The 17,621-nt window shown below is 42.6% G+C and overlaps 1 protein-coding gene and 1 long non-coding RNA gene across 3 annotated transcripts in view; one reads left to right on the plus strand and one right to left on the minus strand.

Moving 5' to 3' along the window:
- The window catches only part of CSF2RB (colony stimulating factor 2 receptor subunit beta), a 39,678-nt gene that overhangs the window by 10,529 nt on the left and 11,528 nt on the right, over positions 1–17,621 (plus strand). Inside the window, exons 3-13 of one of the 2 annotated variants that reach the window (XM_074226845.1) lie at positions 39–162; positions 1,279–1,475; positions 3,988–4,145; positions 4,238–4,391; positions 6,272–6,407; positions 7,390–7,544; positions 9,550–9,689; positions 10,484–10,652; positions 11,463–11,553; positions 12,809–12,866; positions 14,180–14,259. In XM_074226845.1, coding sequence (XP_074082946.1) covers positions 39–162; positions 1,279–1,475; positions 3,988–4,145; positions 4,238–4,391; positions 6,272–6,407; positions 7,390–7,544; positions 9,550–9,689; positions 10,484–10,652; positions 11,463–11,553; positions 12,809–12,866; positions 14,180–14,259 — 1,462 coding nt within the window. The remainder of the gene's footprint in view (positions 1–38; positions 163–1,278; positions 1,476–3,987; positions 4,146–4,237; positions 4,392–6,271; positions 6,408–7,389; positions 7,545–9,549; positions 9,690–10,483; positions 10,653–11,462; positions 11,554–12,808; positions 12,867–14,179; positions 14,260–17,621) is intronic. The other variant, XM_074226844.1, reaches the window with a different exon arrangement.
- Positions 3,056–11,882, minus strand: LOC141515354 (uncharacterized). The gene is made up of 3 exons (XR_012476309.1): positions 11,414–11,882; positions 4,544–4,680; positions 3,056–3,461 (listed from the first exon to the last, which is right to left on the minus strand). It is a non-coding gene; the product is annotated as an uncharacterized LOC141515354 (long non-coding RNA).

The following is a 17,621-nucleotide window of genomic DNA, read 5'->3' on the forward strand; positions in this document are numbered from 1 at the left end:
AAGAAAGTAATGGTCAGTCTTTTCCTCTTAATTCTCAGAAAACATTCCCTTTGAGACCTTAAACTGCCATAACGATTTCAGTACTAGGATTATCTGCCAATGGGAGGAGATGACCGATGTCCAACACTACCTCAACCTGGCTCTTTACCGCAAAAAGTATGAGTGAGTATGTGATTCCTGGGGTTCCAGAGGGAATAGAAAAGGTTCAGGCCCAGGTCCAGGAGAGATGGAGTTTGAAAAGGGACAAAAGAGAGATAAAGAAAACGTATGAGTAGAGGAGAGATCTCTTAAGATCTATTATACCCCAGAAGGGTGAGAGAGGGTTACTATTTGGATTTGCTAAAATGCTAAAATGGAGAAGGAAATGGCAAACCAAAGGAAAACACAATGAACATGACTGAAGAGGCTTCTCTTTGAAAAATAGTGATAATTATATTTTTCTTTAGTTTGATTTTTAAAACATTGTTGAATCTACTTTCAAGCATTTTTCTGTCCTTGATCATTCTTTCACCAGCCTTGATCACCTCCACCACAAAGAATCAAAAATTTCAATTTGGTATCTTCTTGGAGTCCCTGAATAGCATGCATCCCCCTCAGAAGGAATTTTTCTTGAATTTTTAAAGAATTTACAACTTAACTAGTACTTTTTCCCAGTTACTTTCCTTCTCACATTCCTGTAAGGAATGCAAAATACTCTAAGACACTTCTCAAGTCGGTGGGCATAAAGCCAGCACTTTCCATTGGAAGTTGTACAGAAAGAGAAGATTCTATAATCCCCATAAACCATAAAGTGTGACAAGATTGTGACTTGACTAAGGTCACACAGGTAGTAGGCATCAGAGGAGCCAGTGAACCCATGTGAGTGACTCCTAAACTAGTGTTCATTCCACAATCCCACAGATTCCATGAAAAGAGAGAATTTCTCAGTATTTCTCAGAGGGATATATCAAAGATTTTCCTACTTTTGAAGTCTGACTTAATATAGGCAAGATGAGCAGACCATAGTTCGAAGGAACATATGGGGCTGAGTGGTCTCTGAACCTGATTCTCTGTAACCCTTCTAATTTCTCAGTCAGTCAAAAAATGTTGATTATGTACCTACTCTGATTCAGGCCTTGGGCTGAAAATTGGGGAAACAAAGGTTAAAAAAAATAGCCTTTGAAGTCTTTGTCTAGGATCCTGGCCAAAGTCTTAGCTTGTCTTAGTTGGGAAAGACCTCAGGAGTCACCAGTTATGAACTGGAATCCCATGGATTATTCATGTCCTTTTATTTTTTAGCCATTCCAAGGAGTCAGATCCAGTTTCCTGTGAACCTGGGCACAACATATCCTTGCCCACCTGCCGGTTCCAACCTTGTGTACCTAAAACATGCTACATTCGCCAAGAGACTTTTGTTTCAAGTCAGATCGATGTCTTTAGCTTTAGAACAGATCGACCACTGGAGCTACAACTCAATGTCAACCTGACCCAGAATAGTGAGTGAGGCAAAGAGGGAGGGAGAAGGAGGGAGGGCTCTTCTTGGGTAGATATGATTGCCATGGGCAGGCCCTGAGAGGCGCTAAGATGTGGGGATCCAGACTGAGATTTGGGGTGTTTTTGTACTGCAACTAGTTGAGGTGAAGTGGGTACAAGATACCTCCCCTTCAAGGTTGACACCTTTAGCCTTTCTTTAGGTTAAAGGCCTAGGGAATCAAACCCATTTAACTTTAAGGGTCATAGCCACTGTAAGAAAGGCAATGTTAAAGAGTAGATAGAATAAGACTTGGAGGTTAAGAAGACCTGAGTTCCAAATCTTACCTCTGACACCTGCTAGCTGTGTACATTAAGCTTCAGTTTGCTCATCTGTAAAACGGGGATGTTACCAGACTTGCGAGGTTAACAAATTCCATAGTATAATGGAAAGGGCAGTGATTTTGGACCCAATAGAATAATATTGCAATCTTTCAAGGGTCATGTAGAATTTGGATGTTATTAGTTGGTGTTCTTTATTTGAACCTCTGGTTTTATTGAACAATTATTGGCTCAGTGGATAGAATGCTGGGCCTGGAGTCAGAAAGACCTGAGTTCAAATCTTGGCTGGGTGACCCTGGACAAGTCATTTACCCCTGTTTTCCTCAGTGTTCTCATCTATAAAATGTGCTGGATTAGGAAATAGTAAATCACTCCAGTATTTTTGCCCAGAAAACCCCAAATAGGGTCACAAAAGGTTCAGACATGCCTGAACAACTGATTTCATCAAAGATGGGATTTCCCAGGTGAGGAAACTCTCTTCACCAATGTAAATGAGTCATCACCTTGCAACTTCTCTTCTGAGAGAGTAGCCTATGGGGCAACCTAGGTGGTGCAGTGGATAGAGCACCAGCCATGGAGTTAGGAGGACTTGAGTTCCAATCTGATCTCAGACACTTAATAATTACCTAGCTGTGTTACCTTGGGCAAGTCACTCAACCCCATTACCTTGTAAAAAACAAACAAAAAACCCAAAAGAAGATTAAAAGTTACCTAGATATTGAGGGATATAATAGCCAGGGTCACTTTGCCATTATATGATAAAGGCACTGGTCCTTCTGATTCCCCAGGTGACTATCCATGAATTGAAATCATTGATTGAGAGCGCCGCCCTCACCCCAGACTTTCTTGTGATTGGTGACAGCCTCCAGGGAACAGAGAGAAAGCAATTCTTCAAAGTGGATTTCTCACTCTAGATCAGAGGCTGAATTGAAAACTTAGGAGGAAAAACTTAGTGTCTCTTCTCTCCATGCCACCCAGTTCTTATTTTTTAAAAAGTGAGAATTTTATTACTTTTAGCTCATCTTCATTTTTTTATGTTTTTGCAAGGCAAATGGGGTTAAGTGGCTTGCCCAAGGCCACACAGCTAGGTAATTATTAAGTGTCTGAGGCTGGATTTGAACCCAGGTACTCCTGACTCCAGGGCCAGTGCTCTATCCAGTGTGCCACCTAGCCTCCCCCATCTTCATTTTTGAAGATATCCTTCATCCCCCTCCAAGAAGTTATCCTCATAAAGAATTTTTAATTGCTATTTTATTTGTCCAATTACTTGTTATGAAAGTGTTTAAAATATCCATCCATGTGCATATTTATAAGTTAAGCATTTCTCTATCACCCTCCCTTCCCAACCTTCTCACCTCAGCAGAGTCTGGTAAAAGTTGTACATGAACATTTGTGTTTAATATGTTTACATAATAATCATTTTGTGTATGAGCAATTAGGATTAGGGCAAAAGAGAACCATGGGTTGGGAAGGAAAAACTTAAGAGAAGTTTTTAAAAAGTGATCATAGCATCCATTCAGATTCTGTGGTTTGTTATTCTTTTTTCTCTCTGAATGTGGATGGCATTGTCCATAGCAGGTTTCTCAAGGTTGATCAACTCATTGTTGTGGTTAATGTGCACAATGTTCTCTTGGTTCTGCTCCCTTCACTCAGCATCAGTTCATGTAATTCTATAAAGAAGTTTTAAAACAAGAAGAGAAAAAATGCAGTAAACTAACCATCAGATCAACTGAGTCTGTCAGTATATGCCATATTTCACACTCATAATCCTCCCTATCTGCAAAGAAGGGAGAGAAGGACTTTTTTTTTTAAATCTCTTCTCTGGGTCAAATTTGGCCATTGCTCCAGAATGTTTAGTTTCATGTTTATTCATCTAAAAAATTTTTTTTTCTTTCTTCTATTGGATTTGTTGTTGCCATTTGGGCCTCTTTGTTTTCCTGATTCGATTTTGCCAGTAAGTTCCTCTTTCTAAAACTCTCCCAACACTTCTCAGCTTGTGACATACTCAGCCTTTCTTTCAACGTGGTGATAACCCCTTGGGTTTATGGAATGCAACTTGTGTAACCATTTCCCAGTCAATAGCCAACATCTACATTATTTCACTCTCCCTTTACAAAAAGAATGGCTTTGGGCATTTTGATGTGCTTTCAAACCAGATCATGAAAATAACCACTTTCTTCTACTCCCCATTTTCAGTTCAGCCTCCTCCCCCAGAAAATCTCAAGATTATGAAAAATGGAGATGAAGGATTCCTGCTCTCATGGGAGATGCCCCAAAGCTGGAACCAGAACTTGTCATCCCTGGGAGGACTCAAGTTCAGTGTGACTTACAAAAGGCCATGGGAGTCTTGGGAGGTACGGCCACCCAAGGAACTTCATCCTCCCCTCCTCCTCCTCTGCCTCCCACAGAAACATTGATCTGACATCTCTTTTCAATCTTCCAATAGGAAGCATCTACAGTAAATTCCTCCTTGTCCCAAGTTCTCCTTGGGCATGACCGCCTCATTCCCGATAATCCCTATGTGGCCCGAGTGCGGGCTATGACTTCGAGTGGACGTCCTAGCTGGTGGAGTTCTGAGATTTCCTGGAAATCGCAGGAAGGTAACCCTGGATTTTGGAAGGAAAAGGGAAGGGTCTCTTTATACTCTCCTAAGGTCTGTGTCCCTGGGATTGACTTTTCAGAAGCAGCCTGGTACAAAGAGCTAGACTGGAAGCCAAAGAACCTGAGTTCAGATTCTGGTCCTGCTACTTACCAGCTGCATGATATTGGACAAGTCATTTATCCTGGCTGGGCCTCAGTTATTGATTGATTGATGAGGAAAGATGGATTAGATGACCTTCTTAAGGTCTCTTAAAACTTCTGACTTTGTAGTTTTCTCCTTCAATCCTACTGACTTGGAAATAAGGAAGGAAGAAAGGAGGGAAGGCAGGAAGGCAGGAAGACAGGAAGGCAGGAAGGAAGGCAGGAAGGAAGGCAGGAAGGAAGGCAGGAAGGAAGGAAGGAAGGAAGGAAGGAAGGAAGGAAGGAAGGAAGGAAGGGAGGAAGGGAGGGAGGGAGGGAGGGAGGAAGGAAGGAAGGAAGGAAGGAAGGAAGGAAGGAAGGAAGGAAGGAAGGAAGGAAGGAAGGAAGGAAGGAAGGAAGGAAGAATAAAAACATTTTAAATGCTTCCTATATTCAAAGCCCATTGGAAGATTCAGATAGAAAATCGAAACAGTTCCTTCTCTCAAGCAGGTGGTATTCTAAAGGGGAAGATGATGCATAAAAGTGAGTTAAAATTCAGGGTGGATGAAAAAGTCCAGGGGTCCTCAAGGTTAGCAATAGATCAGCTGGAGACATCTGGGGCAGAGCCAAGATGGTGGCCTGAAGCTAGCTGGCTACCAGAGCTTTTCTACACAGTATTAAATGAAGCCTCTACACAGATATTAAAGCTTCGGATCCCACCAGGAAAAAAAGAGCAAAACAAGTTCTCAACTCTAGACATCATGGGGGATATTCAGTGAAGGCTTGTCTCTCTTCGGGGGGAAAAGGAGAAATATAGCCCAGCTAGGCTGGAGAGTAGGAAAGTCAGTGGGAGGCTTCTAACCACAATGCAGCACAGATCCTGGCAGCCAGCTAGCTGCCCAGGTCCCTAGAGCTAGACAGATCAGATAGTGGTAACCAGGTATCTAGAGGGCATAAGGGTAGGACGGATAATGTGACCCAGAGAACCTGCTAATTCCATGGTAGGATCAATGATAAGATATTGAGATCTTTCACCTTGATGGAAGGTGCTGATTGATCCTGGTGTGGGGATGTGTACAAGGGGGGGGGGGGGGGGAGATGGAGTAGTAGAGGAAGGCAACCACTAAGCTCAATAAAATTCTAAGTCATTATTCCATGAAGATCTCTGAGTCTCAGTCTATCAGTCTGTCAAACTGAGGCACGTTAGAGCTATGGGACTATCTCAGTCCTTCACAACTCTGACATTCCGTGTTCCAAGACACCTCCCAGTTCTGAGCTCTGTGTTCTGAGACCACATCTTTTTGTCTATTCTATCATTCTAAATACTATGATATAATTATCTCTAAACAGACCACAGAACAATAACCTTTTGCAGTGACATGAAGCTTTTTCTTCCTTCCAAGAGCCTTTAAGCTTTTCTTGATTAATTCCTCACCATATCCCTGAGAATAATATAGAACAATTTTTCATTTCATAAAACAGGAATGGGACCCTGGAAGATTAAGTGACTTTTTTTCTAGATATAGACAGCAACCAGGCAAGGAATGGCACCATGGTGTCCCCACATAAAGGAAAGTCACTAGGCGGCCTGTGGCCATCTTTAAACCAATTCTCCAAGCTCCAAGGTGATGCCAGGAAAGTGGGCACATCTCTAGTTTCTCCAGGAGAGGGAGTCAGGTCACAAGCTGAAAACCACTTCCTGTGTTCAGAAATGGGTTCTCGCTTCAGTCCAGAAAAAGTGAGTGAGTTTTCTTCCCAGGGGATGCCGCTCAGCCCAAGAATCTTCAGTGCCTCTTTGATGGACACACACAGCTCAATTGCACTTGGGAAGTGAGACCTGAGGTGGCCCGTTCTGTCTCCTTTGGGCTCTTCTACAAGAATGGTGCAGATGAAGTGTGAGTAAGCCCTTGCTCATGATTGTGACAATTCTCTCCAACTCCCCCTTGTTTTGGTTGTTACTGGAGGGAACTGTAAGTTCCATCCAATTTGACAGTAGCCTAAAAGTCATAAGCGATCCTTTAAGAACGTTATCATTACCTTTAAAGAAAGAACAATTGTCATTTCCCCTGATTCCAAAGAACCCTTTCTGTCATAAGAAAGTTTTCATCAAACCAATCAGCAAAGTGGAAGCATCGATCACTTCCTACATTTATAGCGCCCCACCTCTCTCCTGAGAAGGGCCATCCTTAATGTCCTTAACAATACTTCAAGAGGAAAATTCGTGCAACTTTATGCTGCATTAACAGAATTGTGGTATCTAAAGGCCTTTACTCCCTTCCTCCTCCCAACTTTCAGTTTTTTAAATTTTTAAAAATTTCTCATATTCTTTTTATTTCTATTTATTTTCTTTTCCTTGTAAGATCCCTGTATCTCCCATCTTGCTGTTTGTGTGACTTAGAATGCTCTCTCTCTCTGTGTTTCTGTGTCTCTCCTTTCTCTGGTATTTCTTTTCTTTCTCTGCTCTCTCTCATCTCTTGTTTCTCTGTCTCTCCTCTGTCTTTCTCTGTCTTTCTCTCTCTCTTTGTCTCTCTCTCTGTCTCTGTCTGTCTCTGTCTGTCTCTCTCTTTCCGTGTGTGTGTGTGTATGTGTGTGTGTCTCTGTCTCTCTTTCTCTGTCTCTGCCTCCTTGCTGTCATTCCTTCTCTCTCTCTTCCCCAAGGAGAAAACATAAAGTAAATAAGCAGGTGTTGCTGGGGGGCAGAAAGGGGGAAAGGGGACACTCTAGAAGCTGAACTGAGGGGAGATTGGGAAAGGGCTCTCTCCCCAGGAGCTAGTACTTCAGAGTCCAGTCTTGGGGGAGGTCAGGGATGCCAGCAGGCACAAGTGAGGAGGGAGGATAGCCCAGACCTGGCCTTCACAGGATTTCTGTTCCCCACAGGGAATGCAAGCCCATGCTCTTAGAGAGGAAACCAGAGAGGCCCTATATACAGTACAGTTGCCAGATTCATGTCGAGGACCCCATCAACCAAAGCCCGTACACAGTCACTGTGAAAACAAAGAAGAAGGAAAAATCTCTACCAAGTAGAGAACACAGTGAGTAGCCCAGAGTCTCAGAGTTCCAGCACCCACTCAGTAATGGGTATTAAATACAGCCCAAAGTATCAACCCTTATGTAGGACATAGGAAGGCCATGGCCTGCCCTTCATTAGCACCAGAAAGAAGACAAAATGGTAATAAATAATAGACATTCTAATAATGTGCTAAGATTTGCAGAGAGCTTCCTCCATAATATCTCATGGGATCCTCACTCACCACAACCCTGGGGACCAGGTACTATGATTATCCTCATTTTACTGATGGAGGCAATGGAAGCAAACTGAGGCAAGTGACTTGTCTAGGGTCAAACAGCTAATAAGTGTCTAGGGTCGAATTTGAACCCATGTGTCCTAAGTCTAATAAAGAATTCAGAGAATGTCCCCAGACAGAATCTACTTACTTACATTAGATATAAATCTCTCTTTTTTAAGAGTACTCTATTCCAAATCACTTTCCTCCTTCTGGCAGTCCTAAGTTGATTGTTCTGGCCTTATTATCTCCATTTTATAGAAGGGGGACTCAGAGTTAAAAGCAATGTATTGGGTGGCTAGGTGGCACAGTGGATAAAGCACCGGCCCTGGAGTCAGGAGTACCTGGGTTCAAATCCGGTCTCAGATAACTTCATAATTACCTAGCTGTGTGGCCTTCGGCAAGCCACTTAACCCCATTTGCCTTGCAAAAACCTAAAAAAAAAAAAAAAGCAATATGTCCAGAACCACACAGTTAGTTAGAATTAGCAGTGTTTTCAATGCAGGAAGATCCTGAGGGTCTTCTCCTTTAAGATTGATATAAAAAAAATTTTTGACTAGGTAAAAGAGGCCATTCTGTGCCTCATTTTTTATCTAACAATCACTGAATAGGTGTTGCCTCAATCAAACTGAGACTAGTTAAAGACCTTGGCTTAAAAAGGCTAAGATCAAAAAAAATAAAAAGTAAAAAAAAAAAGGCTAAGATCTCCCATATCATCCAGGGCCATCTCCAGTCATCCTCATTCATATCTGATTACTGGCCCAAGATAGCCCCAGAGGAGAAAGTGGGACTGGTGACTTTGTACAATCATTCCTCATTTAAATCCCATTTACTTTCATATCCTTGCATCACCTTCCTGATGTCATGGTCCTCTTCCAGATCAAAAGACAAACAATGAACTTTGGAACCTGGACAAATCATTTGACCTGTTTGGGCTTCATTTTCTGTAATCAATGAAGTGAAGGGGTTGACCAAGGTGGCTTGCCAAAGTTCCTTTCAGCTCTGACATTTTCCTAATGTCATGATTCAGTAATGTCTCTGTCTATTATAACATTTCAGAGATTGTATTCTCTGAGACTTGGGTCAAACTCCCTAATTGATGTTTCCCCTCTCAACGACTGGTTGAGTCTTTTACCAGTATTGGAGTCCCCCCAGCAATGATGCCCCTTCATGGTAGAGAAATGTCATTTTTCTCATCCTTGAATTTTACTCTAGTCCTATATTTTGCGAAAGTGGTAACACCCCTTATGGCAGCTAAATGGAATGGAGGGTAGAGCATTTGGCCAGAAGTCAGGAGGACCTGGGTTCAAATTCGACTCAGACCCTTACAAAATGGGTGACCTTGGACAAGTCACTTAACTCTGATTACCTCAAATCCAGGACCATCTCCAATTGTCTTGATCCAAATCTTGCCACTGGACCCAGATGGCTTTTGAGGAGAAAGTAAGACTATTGGCTTACTACAGCCCTCCTCACTCAAATCTACTTCATGTGCTTCTCATGGCATTGCCTCCCTGATGTCATGGTCTTCTTCATGAATGAAAGCTAAAACATCATTATTACACCCATTAAAATAATCTAAGACTCAGTTTAGACACATTTAGAATGGAGAAGCCCAAAAGCTTTTACTTTCCTCATTGACGTAGAGATTGATGATCAACACTAGCCAGTTTGGGGGTGATTTACAGAACTTCCCTTTTGGGGTGTCCTTATAATTTACCTAGCATAGACGCGTGATTTCCTTACATCCCAGTCCAGCTACATCCACCATTTATTATGGTCAAGACGACGGAAAGCATCTACAGGCTCAAGTGGAACATATCCAAGATCCATTACAGTCACATGTCCTATGCCTACGAAGTTCAGTACAAGAAGTCGGCAGAGTCTTGGAAGGTAAGCAGCTCTCATTGTGAGCTCTGGGACCGGCAGAAGGGGAGAAATGGGCTAGATGTGCGTGTGTGTTCGGTCCTTTCAGTCACTTCCTACCCTTCATGACCCTATTGGGGGGGTTGGGGGTCAAGATAAATGAATGGTTTGCCATTCCCTTCTCCAGCTCATTTAACAGATGAGAAAACTGCGGTAAAAAAGGGTGAAGTGACTTGCCCGGGGTCGTACAGCTAATATGTTTCTGAGACTAGATTTGGACTCAGGGAGAGGTCTTGACTGGATCATGCAGAATTGTTCTTTCCTGTGTACTGGGGGAAGAATTGTGTGAGTATTATCTGAATGGAATGAGACCCAGGAGGGCAGGAGGAAGAACACAGACTTGAGAGGCAGAAGCCTGAATTTGAATCTGGCCTTTGCTGTTCCCTAGTTTTGACCCTGAATCTATCACCCCCTTTCTCAGGGATTTAATTTTCCATATCAATAAAAAATAAAGGAGGGATAGCTAGGTGACACAGTGGATAGAGCACTGGTCCTGGAGTCAGAAGGATCTGAGTTCAAATCCAGACCGACACTTAATAATTTCTTAGCTGTGTGATCTTGGGCAAGTCACTTAATCCCATTGCTTTAAATAAAAATTTTTTTAAAAAGAAAAAGAAAACATAAAGTACTGCATGATTTCTAAGGCTCTGGATGACCAGAAATTCCATGATACCATGTCTGATATTCTAACCTCCCTCCCAGATCTGTTATTCCTCAGTTCTTTTTCTCTATCTTGATTTTCTCTCTGTCTTATTCTTTAGGCAGTCACGAGTAAAACTCAGAATAATATAGAGGAATTTGAGATCCTTAAGACTTCTCTGGATTCAGCCACAGAATATTCAGCCAGAGTGAGGACAAAGATCGCAGGTCCATCATACAGTGGGACATGGAGTGAATGGAGTAATGAATGCTCCTGGAAAACAGATAAAGGTAGGTGGTCTCTTTGTCGGGGTTCCCTAACCACCAGAGGTCCCAGAAGCATGGTCCAGGTGAGACACAAATGGGTTTCATCACCATGCTGTCATTGAGGGTCCTGAAGCTGGGCTACTCATGCAAAGAAGACCAACACTCACATCTGCTCCCAGCTTTTGATTCTAGGCTGTGCCTTGGGGGATATATATTCATAAGAATCAGTGTTTTTCACATTTTGATAAAAAAAAAAAAGAACCCTTCCTTCTGAGCTACCCTATGCAGGGACTAGTTTTTATCATTTTACAGGTAAAAAAAACCAGATACATAAAGAAAAATTGACTTACCCAGAATCCCACATCAGGCAAATATATAGCCAACTCTCATCTCTTCTTATTCAAGTTTTAAAATAATCACTTTTAAGACAAAAGAAACAACCCCCCCCCAAATCTCTTGAATTAAGAATGCAATGTAATACTGTTGGAAAGACCCTAGACTTGAGGTTGGTAGGCCTAGGTTCAAGTTTCTAGCTCTTCCACTCTCCATTAGAATGGGAGCTCTCTGAGGGCAAGAATCTTATGTCTTTCTTGGCTTGATACATAACAAGTATTTAATAAATGTATATTGAATGACTAGTTGGGTCACTCTGGGGGGTCAATCCCTTTTCCAAGGTCTCGCTTTCTCCATCACCAAAATAAGGGATTTAACTTCAATAGTCTGATTTTCCTTGGTTCTGGGATCTCAACTAAACCCCTCTTTGAATGTCTGTGGGACTAACTCACCCTGCCTGGGATTGACCTTCCTTCTTGATTTTTTTCTCCTTTGCTGAAGTCTTCTCTCTAGTGGGCCTGGGAGTGGTGCTGGTCATCATTACAATCCTGGGACTCCTGGGATCCTGGTGCTGTTATAACTTTGGGACCAGGTAAGGAAGTTTTCTCAATGATGGTGTGAGGATCCATTCCAGTATTTCTCATCCCTCTGGAGATTTCACAGTGGGAGGCAGTATGATTGGGAGAAAAGTACCATCTCTACCTGTTAAATGTTAAGCAAGTCTCAGTTTCTTCAAAGCTATCATGAGGGAAGTGAATTAGATGACAGCTCAGGTGCCAGCTTGGGTTCTAGCTCCAGATTTAGGGTCTTCTAGTGTTTCAGTATATATATATATACAATAGATCTGATATTGGTGGTTGTCTTCTTTAACCAACAGTGAAGCTCAGCTGAGACCCTTCAGCCCCAATGAGGAGTATCTATTCTATGTTGGTGAGAATGAGATCACTTAGGAACATGGTGATTTAGGTCTGTGGTCAGAGACTATGTCACAATGTCAGGTCTGGGAGGAGCTGTAGAAAGCAGCTAATCCTTACCACTCTCCCTTCCTCACCTCCAAATTGGAAAAGGGGAATGTCTTGTCTGAGGTCATAGAGATAGAAATGGGGAATCAAGGGAATGAGCCCTGGTCTTCTGATTGAAATGAATCTATCCCAAACCTCTTCCATGTTATCATGTTTTGTACCACTTAGCGAATTATATGAGAAAGACAATCGACAACTCTCCCTCCTCCTACCATCACCAGTCAAATGAACTCATTGTGTGAGCGTGACCAAGCAACTTCACATCTTTGAATCTGTTACCCGTGAAATTAGGGTGGTGGACTGACTAGCTGATTCTTTCAGCCTGCTCTTATGTCAGACAATTCATTTACAAATGTCCTTCTCCGCATGAAGGTTTGGTGTTCTAAGCACCCTCCCAGCTGATGATCCATGTTATAAGGTCCTTCTCAACTCAATTTAATACTCTAAAGATGTTCCCGGATCTGACACTAGCTGCCCTGTGTTCTAAGAGTGTTGCTAGTTCTGACGTTTCCTATTCTTTGACTCTTAGAAGCTCTGGGAGTCTGTAACTATGAGTTTCTATGACCCAAAATGACTCCTTCCTGCTGCCATTGCCTTGGGCAGTTAGGAGATATTCTGTCTTTCTCTGGGAACAGAAATAAAACTTGGTACCTGAGAGCAGCACCCTGCCTTGTGGGGTTAGAATTTCCCAGGTTGAGTTCTAATTCTGTCCTCTGAGTGGGGAAAGAGTTAAAACCAAAGAAACAAGTGGTACCCTTCCCACCCACTGGGAGCATCCTGAAGAGATAAGGAGAGCTGACTTTCAATTGTGTTCTTTCTTTACAGACTGAAGACAAATTGGGAAAATAATATTCCCAACCCAAGTAAGAGCCTCATGTTCCAGGTAAGAGACAAGGGCTACCATGGGAGGGAAGAGAGAAATAAGATCCTATGCGCCCACTCACCTCTTCTGCTCCTCTTTTGAAGACCTGGCTAGGTAGAGGTCCAAGGTCTCTCCAGTACTCTTAGTATTGAAATCCAGGGAAAATATTGAGGTTCAGGATGTGGGTCTCTTGAAAGAATTCAGATTTAAATTTTCTCCAAGTTAAGCAAAGGTCATTGAAGAATCATGCTCCCAAGAGTGGACTGGTCTCCCAAAGGGAATCAGCAACTTAACTGAGGAGAGGATGAGTTTTTAAAGGAAGAAAAGATATAGGAAGATGAGGTAATCAGGAATAGGTAGCTGAGGGGTCATTGATTAGAGAACAAAAATGCTGTAATTAGGGACAAGCTAGGACAGGAATTTATAGTCTTGTTGATAGGAGGTTGTTTTGTGCTTGGGACAGGAATTTTCTCTGTTCTTGCTGGAGGGCAATGACCTTATCATTAGTATAATCAACAGAGACCTGGTTTTTGAATCAGAAAAGCCAGACACCTGTTTACCCTGGGTAATCTCTTTGAGACTCAGTTTCCCCATCTGTAAAATGGAGATAATAATAGAACCTTCTTACAATAAGTATTTTTAAGACAATGGGGTTAAGTGACTTACCAAGATCACACAGCTAGGTAATTATGAAGTGTCTGAGGTCAGATTTGAACTCAAGTCCTTCTGATTCCAGCACCACCTGGCTGCCCTGGAAAGTATTTTGTAAATCTTGATGCTGTTCAGTCATGTCTGACTCTTGGTGTCCCTTTTTGGGGTTTTCTTGGCAGAGACTCACCATTTCCTTCTCCAACTCATTTTACTGAGGAGAAAACTGAGGCAAATAGAGTAAAGTGACTTGTCCAGGGTCCCACAGCTAGGAAGTGTCTAGGCCAGATCAACAAAATGCTATTAATAATGAAATGCTTATTCTATGCATTGCTCTCTGTGAAATAGAAGGGATAGAGGAATACAAAATTTAGTGAAAATGCAGCCTTGTCCATCAGGGAGAGCAACCTAGTGAGGAGGTAAGATACAAACTTGGACAATTAATGAGAAAACACTTCATTTATGAAATGTATTCTATTAACTCTGGGGTCCCTCCCATCTCTGGTTCTAGGATCTTATTATGGTTTGACTTCTAATTCTGCTTGCTACTCCTATGACCTTATGGTCTACCTGGATCTCTTGACACCAAATTCTGAAGCTTTCAGAGAATCTTCGATTTTCCTATCTAGAGATGAGGAAGCTGCTGGTCCTGGGAGGGTTTCAGAACATTTTCTTTCCTTCTGCAGGATACAGACAAGAAGTGTTTGATGTTTTCCTCAAACCCCTGGGAGAAGGAGAGAGAATACTCTGTCTCTAGGATGGATGGGTGAGTTTGCTTCACACTTGAGTGACTTTTGGGGAATAACGATGGATAAGGATGGTATTCACTCTTCAGTGAGCATGGAGAGTCTGGAACATAGGAGATTGATGCAGGAGATGATAGAACCAAAGTGAAGTGAGGGTGGGAAGGTCATGGCGCATGCAAAAGTTAGAGTAGAACAAGCATGATAGGAGAAGATGCTGGAATTCTTAGTAGACTATAAGATCAGGTGGCAATACCTGACTATTTTAAAATGCAAGCTAAGGGCAGTCACAAAATGGTGAAAAGACTCTAGGTTTGGAATCACATTCTAGCACAGGGCCATCAAACCTTACTTTTAAAAGTTTTTATTGAGACAATATATTTTGATTTGTCATTTTAGTGAGAGTTCTGTGGTAGCTTGGCTTCATTTACTAAAGTAAACTCACCTAAAATTGTACTGTGGGCCACATGTAGCCAGTGGGCCACATTTTGGACAGCCCCATTCTAACATATCCTACCTATTAGCTACAAATCGTTTCTCTGGACTTATTTCTTCCTATATAAAATGAAAGAATTAGACTCAATGATCTCTAAGAGAAACTTGGCTCTTTTGCCCCTACTGCGTCTAGTTTGGGTCACTAGCCTTCAAAAAGGACATGGAAAAATGTGGTTGGTCTAGAGAGCAAAGATAAAGAGTACACAGTGGATCGAGGCTTGCCTGTTTCTCTGGGACACTATTGGTTTTGTTATTTAATTTTTCTTAAATTTACATACATTTTCTTAAATGTACATCATGGTAGGTAAGGGTAGTAGAGTACGATGAGTATTGAACTTGGGCCTGGCTTTGAATCTCGGTTCTATTACTTCCTCACTGTCAGAGAACTTACTCACTTAAGCCAAGTCATTCCCCAATCTATGTCCAAGTTTCCTTGAAGTTAAAATGATGAGGTTAAACTAGATAAGGTCCCTCACAAATCTATATCTGGGCTGCAATGATCCCCTAATTCTCCATAATTAGTGCTTTTCCTCTGAGATTTCTGCAATTTATCCTGCCAATGGCTTGTTTATACATAAACAGTCCATCAATAAACATTTATCGAGTGCCCACTATGTCTTCAGTGCTACTGGGGATACAAAAAGATGCAAAAGTTGCTCACATTCTAATGGAAGAACTTGCAATACCATTTGGGCATATTGTCTGTTCCATTAGATGATGAGCACCTTGAGAGCTGGGATTGCTTTCTGTGTATCCCTGGTACTTGGATAGCTAGGCCCAACCCTGGAGTGAAATGTTCAAATCTGGCCTCAGTCACTTACTAGCTATGTGACCTTGCACAAGTCATTTAACCCTGACTGTCTCACAACCAGGGTCACCTGCAGCATCCTGATTCATATCTGACCACTGGACTCAGATGACTCTGGAGCAGAAAGTGATGACTTGGCACAGCCCCCCCCCCCAAGTCCAATTCATTTGTTTGTCATAGCATCACCTCCCTGATGTCATGATGGACAAACAGAGGTAGCTAGGTGGCGCAGCGAATAGAGCACCAGCCCTGGAGTCAGGAGAACCTGAGTTCAAATAGTCTCAGACACTTAATAATGACCTAGTTGTGTGACCTTGGGCAAGTCACTTAACCCCAGTGCCTTGCAAAAACCTAAAAATCAGAACACTGCACAAACATGATCTTCATCATCCCTGGTGCTTAGCAAAGTACCTGGCTCCTAGGCGGCTCTGATATAAATATATACGTGTTGACTTGCCTATGTCTGCTCATTCAGTCTATGAGCAGGGAGCACCTAGTTGGGAAAGGATCAGGTAATAGAAAATGCTTGATAAGGCTTCAGACACTTAAGGAAGCAAGAAGGAACCCAAGGTCTGAGTCAAATTATACCAGGGTTGGAAAGCATCTTCTAATGCAATTGTCCCACTGTACAGATGGGGAAGCTGAGCGCCACCCCCCCCCCCCCCCCCAGAGGAAGAGAGACTTATCTACAATGACTTTGTGACTGAGCAAGGACTAGAATCCAGGTCTGAAGACTGGAGCTGGATTTGTTTATTCTGGTTAGGAGGGATGGGATCATTCCCTCTTCAAGGGTTCCAGTGAGAGACTCGCTAAGAAGTCATTTTCTTTGCCTGTAGAAGACCGGACTAGAGTTCTCCGTGCTAAAGGCTGAGGAATTCCTTTGTCTTCTTGACAACTTAATTCATTCTAACCAATATTTATTAAATGCCTCTATAGGCAAAGGGAGACAGAATGGTGCAATGAAACACGTGCTGGCTTGGAGGCAGAGGACCTGCCTCTTTCATAAGTCCCAACTTATCTCGGAGATTCATACTCCTCCTTAGTAAATTGTGGTAGTTGAACTAGATGACCTCTGAGGTCTCTTTTAGCTCTAAGGAAGTCACTTGATCTCTAGAGACCTCAGTTTCCTCATCTGTAAAATCAGAGGTGCTCACTCCAGTCATGAGGCACAGCCTGTGCAAATGTCTAGAGACAAGAGATGATAGAAAGGAGTGTAAGGCATAACTAGTACTCCAGTTTGTTTACCTAGGGCAATCAAGTGAAATAATGCTAGGAAGGTCAGGTGGAAGGAGATTGGGGAGAGAGCCTTCCACGTCAGCCTGGGGAGGTTGGCATTTTGTATAATAGCCACATAGGGAGCCACTGAATGTTTTTGAGGAGCAAAGGACCCAGTCAGACCTATAGATCTTCGGGCTGTTTGACAGCTGTTGGAAGGAGGGGCTAAGTGAGTCATTGCAAAGATTAATGGTAAAAGCAGCTGTAGAGTTGAAAATAGAAAACAGCTCTCTTTCTGATTCCCGAGTCACAGGACCAAAGAGAAGGGCTGTGAGGACCTCAGACAGATGGCCCCTCCCATCTCTGACAGCCCCTTCATATCATTGTTGGTCACCCACAATAGTTTGTCTGTCTCTGCACCTGGTGCCCCACAGCTGTCCCTGGCAAACCCATGGGAGCAAACCACCAAAGAGGCACAGTGTAGAAGCCTTCCCTCCAACAGAGCTGCCAGATCAGAGAAAAGGCTGGCTTGGGAAGTACTGTCTGTCCACTCACTGGGGTCTCCTAGCAGATACCTGATGATGGACTTCAGAGACATTATTGAGATGCTTGCTAGTCAGCGACTGGTTGGCTGAGTCAAAGGACCTGCTTCACAGTCTCTGACATTTACTGGATGATCTTGACCTCTCTGGGCCTCAATTTCTTCATTTATAAAATGAAGGCAGTGAATTAGAGAGGCAGCTGGTGGCATAGTGGTACTAGGAGAAGGAAGTTCTGGGTTCAGATCTGATCTCAGACACTTACCACTGTGTGACCACAGGTAAATTCTCAATTCCCTCAATTATAAAATGGAGATAATAATAGAAG

The sequence above is a fragment of the Macrotis lagotis genome, chromosome 2, assembly GCF_037893015.1.
Source record: "Macrotis lagotis isolate mMagLag1 chromosome 2, bilby.v1.9.chrom.fasta, whole genome shotgun sequence".
Classification (NCBI taxonomy): Eukaryota; Metazoa; Chordata; class Mammalia; order Peramelemorphia; family Peramelidae; genus Macrotis; species Macrotis lagotis.